This window comes from Prenolepis imparis, unplaced genomic scaffold (genome assembly GCF_030444845.1).
Source record: "Prenolepis imparis isolate NDT839.2.m4 unplaced genomic scaffold, iyPreImpa1.0 SCAF_232, whole genome shotgun sequence".
Classification (NCBI taxonomy): Eukaryota; Metazoa; Arthropoda; class Insecta; order Hymenoptera; family Formicidae; genus Prenolepis; species Prenolepis imparis.
Genome location: NW_028141390.1, coordinates 29806 through 36081, shown reverse-complemented (window position 1 = coordinate 36081; position 6276 = coordinate 29806). Strand labels below are relative to the sequence as shown.

Sequence of the window (6276 nt, the reverse complement as noted above, 5' to 3'; positions counted from 1 at the left end):
CCCACTATTCGCGTTCTTATAATTTTAGCGAATTGACACTCTGCCTCTTTAGGGAGCATAGATTTTGCTTCCTCGCATCCCTCAATAAAATAATTTAGTGGGGTGTTACTACCGTCAAAAAAGGGAACGGCTTCGACCGCGTATTTTAAAGTGGCGAAAGGATTAGCGTTAGCCATGTTTATTGGTGGACCTCCGGATTCGCCGTTAGAATTATCGATATTAATTTTGAAAATCTGATTTTTTGAGTCAATAAATTCGACTTGGTCGGATTCGTCGGGTAATTCACTTATTTCGGTTAAATTAGAATCTCCTAAAAAATGTACGTGTCGAGGCGTAGATGCTGTGAATTTTGATTTAGATTCACGTGTGTTCTGTGTGGTGTTTCTAACGCGGTCTTGTAAAGTTCATCTATTTCGTCTTTGTCCGTTGTGCTTCTAGTCCCTTTACTCATTCCTATTCCCAAAGATCGCACATTTCAATCCCGGACGAGCCCCCAATTAAACGTATGTTACGTCCTGGCCTGCACGAAGGAAAGGCCGCTCGAAGGTCGTAACAGCGTTTTCCCGAAATCGGAGTGATTTCGGGTCGAACGGACTGTCTGGCCCTTTTGCAGGTCAACGACTGGATAGTCGCTTTTACCTGGCTTATTTCAGGGGTCCGTTCGTCGGTCCTTTTCGGTAAGGGAATTAAATCCCTTTTACGCGGGATAGGACCTTGTGCGATCTCGGGGGATATATGAAGGAACGCAGGGGTTTAAATAAGACTTTAAATTCGCGTAATGTAAATAATTATCATTTATTCAAAAAAAATAAAATCTTAATAATATTCGGAGAATTAGACATTTGAATTTGTGGACATGTATAAACAATTATATATGAGTGTGTGTGTAACGTTGATGTGCTATGAGGCGGTTGAGGATTCGCGTTGGCTTTTGATCGTCTCGTTTCAATCGGAGAGCGCGTTTCAATGCTCGACGAGGCAGCGATTTCCACTACTTATTAAGTTTAGTCGCGATTCCGGGGATTTATTCACTTCCGTGATCGTAGAAGAATGAAAGTACTCACTGTATATTATTTGGTGAGCGGGTTGGCAGCTATAGGTTGATCTTCAGGATCGATGGTTCCTTCGAGTGGTGTGGGCGAAGGTGTAGGTTGACTGGTAGCTGGTTGTTGAGCCCCGACGGTCACAAAATATATGTTTAATGCGAGGATCCAGAAGTGTGTAACTGCCACGACGTAGGCGGAATTAATAGAGAGCATTCTTGGAAGATTCGCTGCTTTTATACTATTCGTCTGCCCTTCCTATAGGGCAAAGGGCGTCTTCTTTTCTTGTGACTCATAGTCATACGTTCGGTGTTTAATCCCCTTTGCGCAACGTATTGCTTCCTTGTATGAAGAGTTCTTTCCTAATTCCGATCTTTGGTCTACTGATAGCGTGTGTCGATCGTGATATTTCAACATTACCTATGACTTATTGATCAAAGTGTAGGTTTCGTAATCTCACCGATCGAGTTGTTTCACAATCACTGTCTTTCTCCGTTTAATTCTTATAACTAATTTCGGTCTTATAATTAATATGTTCGCGGAACGCGAATCTGCGTAAATCGGGGAGGAGAAAAGAATCGTGCAGTCCACAGGACGTAACACTGCAATAAAATAAAGACTACTATCAGATGATACTTTACATACCCAAGATTTGTATCGGTCGTCTGTAAGCCAAGCTTCTGCAAAACTTCGCTTACGAGCTTTTCGGGGCTTCGTTAATTCAACACATATTTTTCGTTACTTTATACTATTTGTTAAAGCGAAATATATATACTGATCAAGAGCTAATTGCTCGAAAATGAGAGATGTTTATAGTAAAACGGTCTACAGCTGACTCGACGAATTTCGAAGACATAAATGTCAAAAACCTGTCGCTAGATTTTATTGTGTCAAACAGCTGATTGGAGAGCTGCTTGACAAGACGAGACGCGCGGTAAAACGATCAACACGCGCAAAAAAGGTAAACACGGCTCGTCGGGAAGCCGAATATAATGATTGAAATACATTTCCCAATATACAATATTTTAAATTTTTTGACGGAAGAAACCACCACCTTCTCACAGTTTCCGTTGAGCAACAATATGTACGTCGTACATTAGTACAAAATAAATAGGGAATAAAAAGAATAAAATCTTAAACAATATTTATAAATTAAAATATTATTTTATTACAATTATTTCTTTAAAGATAAAAAATCTTTTTTAATAGAAAGGTGTATATATTGGCCAAGAGTGGATTTTTATATATAAAATATACTTATAATTATTATTAATTAATAATTATTTTTAATTAAAATTTTAAATATAAGTTACTTAATTTATGTTTAAAATATATTAATTTTATTAATATTATTTTATAATATTAAATATATTTTTTATATTTTATATTTTCTTTTTGCATATTGGGTTGCATCGCCTACTCGCTATCGCCAGTATTCCGGATTCGCTCGAAATTCGTAGCTCTATTCTATCAAAAGAAAATAAAGGACAAAAGATATATACCTGTCCTCTTCTACAAATGTTCGAAGGACAAGGGTTCTCATCTTTTCGGTGCGCTCTGCGCTGCCGACCTACCTCCTCCACTGCAAGATGACTGTCGCGAAGTGGCTGTCGCGCGTGAAATCTTGCATCACTGGTCCGTCGACGGTTTCGTGGCGTCTGTGAACGCGGCCCTGAGGAAAAACGAGGAGGCTCCTAAGCTGGACAGCGCAGCCTCCCGTCTAGAGAGTTACGACGTCGTGGAATCTAAAGGTCTCGATGAGGAGGTGGAGAAACTGATCAAACTGTACAGCAATCTCGACATTACCACGACGCCGATGCCCGGGTGTCCGAAGGGCAGCCTGAGAACCCTCCTTCGAGAGGGGGATTTGAAACTCAGAGACGCCACCAGCAAAGTATGCGACAATGTTATTTATTGTTAGTCAGATCAAAATTACTTTTATATGAATAAAATAAAACTATATTCAGAAATATAAGTATATGAGATTAAAAGAGAATATCCATGATTGTCAATAATAAGCGAAATAATTGAAAATAATTCTGTTGTAATTTGACTTATTTTATGAAGTAGTTTCTATAGCTAATTTTTTTCTATATCTTAAAGATAGCAATTATTTAATTCTCACTGTGTTGAAATAAGAAATTACGGTCTATTAATTATCCTTTACAGATGGAAGTGCACGTACTATTATTGACCGACATGCTATTGATTTGCAAATCTACAACGAAAAAAATGTTTAAGATCATTAGGCAACCGTATGTTGTCGACCGCATACGAATACACGAGGTCAAAGAACCGTCCAGTATAGGATTGGTTTATCTTAACGAGTACGGGACAGTTTCGGCCGCTTTAATCCTGAGCGCCGGTGACCCGAAACTAGCCAAGGTGACTCGACAAACATCACGAATTACGACAAAGTTCGCGGAATGTTGATTCACTGTTCCGTTCGATTTAGATTCGTTTGTAGTGTACCTTCATTAACGACGGTCTTCACTAATGTCGCTTAACTAGATATAATTATAGTTGAAATTAAATTTTTATCTTTCTTTGTAACTAACAACATGTATATACATAATGCAATTTTTTAATAATCTAGAGAAGATTGAATTAATTAAATTTAAAGTTAAAATTGGTCGATGTCGGTGAAACCGCAAACCTTCATGATTTTAGCTAATGCGGTTTCTAGTTTACGAGCGGAAGTTGTTTTAAACTAACAGTACCACATGCTTTTTCAGTCGTGGATGGAATCCTTGAGACACGCTCAGCAACAATTCGTATTGATGAAAGCACCGTCGCTCGGTGCCGAGCCAGTAATGAATCTGGCACCAGTTAGCAGGCAACCGAGTACTTTGGGCGACGGCGATTTCGAAACGGAAGAGTGCGAGGGGACCTTTCCAAGAACTCCGCGTGGCAGTAGCAGAGCCTCACATGTTAGCAGTCTCGCTCATAGTCATAGGTACGAGGTGTGTTCAAAAAGTATCGCGAATTTTGAATTTTCGCGGGTTACGTATATTCGAATTTTTTTGTGGCGTTATGTTGGTACTCATGTCTCTCACTTATGCCGACAAGCTCGGCCATTTTGAATGTTCACTTAATTGTTGACAGCTGCTTTGCTTGCACGTGTTTTGGATCGTCTTCGATTTTTACCTATTCAAAAAAATGGATCAAAGAACCTGTATCAAATTTTGTGTGAAAAACGAAATTAAGTGCGCGGATGCATTCCGAATGTTGACTGTGGCATACGGAGAAGCTACCTTGGACCGAAGCAACGTTTATCGGTGGTACAAAATGTTCTCAGAAGGCCGAGAAGATGTGAACGACGAAGAGCGTGCCGGACGCCCGAGCACTTCAACAACAGACGAAAAAATTAATGAAGTGGAGAAAATGGTATTGGCCAATCGTCGAATCACCGTTAGAGAAGTTGCTGAGGACCTAGACATATCGATTGGCTCGTGCCATTCGATTTTTATCAATGATTTGGGCATGAGACGGGTCGCCGCGAAATTCGTACCAAAATTGCTCAATTGCGACCAAAAACAGCATCGCATGAACATTGCTAATGAGATGTTGGACTCTGTCCGCGACGACCCAAATTTGCTCCAGAGGGTCATAACTGGTGGCGAATCGTGGGTTTATGGTTATGACGTGGAAACCAAAGCTCAATCATCTCAATGGAAGCTGCCGCACGAACCAAGACCGAAAAAAGCGCGCCAAGTTCGGTCGAATGTGAAAGTTTTGCTTACAGTTTTCTTCGATTGCAGGGGCGTGGTGCATCATGAGTTCTTGTCACAGGGTAGAACGGTCAATAAGGAATATTACCTGCAAGTTATGCGCAATTTGCGCGAAGCAATCCGCCAGAAACGCCCGGATTTGTGGAAGAACAAAAATTGGCTTTTGCACCACGATAACGCCCCTGCTCACACATCGTTGCTTGTGCGCGACTTTTTGGCCAAAAACAACACACTAATGATGCCGCAGCCACCGTATTCCCCAGATCTGGCCCCCTGTGACTTTTTCTTGTTCCCTAAACTGAAGAGGCCCATGAAAGGACGACGTTACGCTACGCTTGACGAGATAAAGACGGCATCGAAGGAGGAGCTGAACAAGATAAAAAAAAATGATTTTTTGAAGTGCTTCGAAGATTGGAAAAACCGTTAGCACAAGTGTATAATATCTCATGGGGATTACTTTGAAGGGGACAAAATAGATATTCATGAATAAATAAATAATTTTTGAAAAAACACAAAATTCGCGATACTTTTTGAACACACCTCGTATGTTTCGAAAAGTAAAAAAAAAGAAATCTCGAAGTCTTGTTGTATTTAAAATGCCTATAAAATGCGTTCCATCATTTCTAGCGGTAGTATGGAGATGGAAGGCGCGTCTCAGGGAAGTAGCAGCTTTCTACCCAGTTATAATCCGAGCAGAAACGTCAGCGTGGAGACGAACGAACAACCGCGAGCGTCGAGTTCGTTGTCGTCGGAGGAAGGTGGCGAATCGAGTTCCGGGCATAATCACAGATCCATGCACATAAGGTGAGCGCGATGTTGAAACGTCAACAAACTTTCGCGATTTCACATTGATGAATCGCAAAGTAAATGGACTGTAATAACATCTCTATTAAAACTCATTGTCCGAATCAGGCGTTCGTTATTGAGTAAATCACCGACGCCGAACACGCTGAGTGTCCAAGTATCGTATTCGAGTCTGGGTCAATCGCTACCCAATCTAACACTGGCTACCTCACCGCAAACTTCTACCGTGTCGCCGACTCCACCGAACTCATTGCTCATCGTGCCGCAGATGACAAAGAGCAAAGACACCCTGCTCTCACCAGGACACCGAGGTAGCAATTACCGACGCGGATCTCTGTGCCTGCGTTTGTCACACTTTTCCGGGACCGAATTTCAATAAAAGACGCACTAACGTAGTCTTGCACACTCTCTAACTCTGCACGCTGATTAGATCATAGTAACATGTAAATTACTATATCACGAGTACTTCTTATTTAGAGCTTCTCTATTTCAAAACCACATGTCTTAATGCCATTTGCTTATTTGTATATTTGTGTTGTATCTTTTTTTACATTTATTTTACACAATTATTTTGCGATAATCAATTGCTTATGTTGTGTCTTGTAATATCCTTCATCTACAAATTCTATGTTAATCTCGGTATTAAGATTTTTTTTTGCGCTGAAGATGGCCCTAAGAAGGATCCGAAACGTCCGCGA

The 6276-nt window shown here is 40.6% G+C and overlaps 1 protein-coding gene across 1 annotated transcript; it reads left to right on the top strand.

The window, feature by feature from the left end:
- The first annotated feature begins 317 nt into the window (after positions 1–317).
- LOC145948081 (uncharacterized) lies at positions 318–5957 on the top strand. The gene is made up of 6 exons (XM_083057839.1): positions 318–342; positions 2633–2937; positions 3213–3428; positions 3779–3999; positions 5402–5578; positions 5687–5957. The coding sequence occupies exons 1-6, from the start codon at positions 318–320 to the stop codon at positions 5955–5957; spliced, it is 1215 nt and encodes a 404-aa protein (XP_082913965.1).
- The last annotated feature ends 319 nt before the right edge of the window (positions 5958–6276 follow it).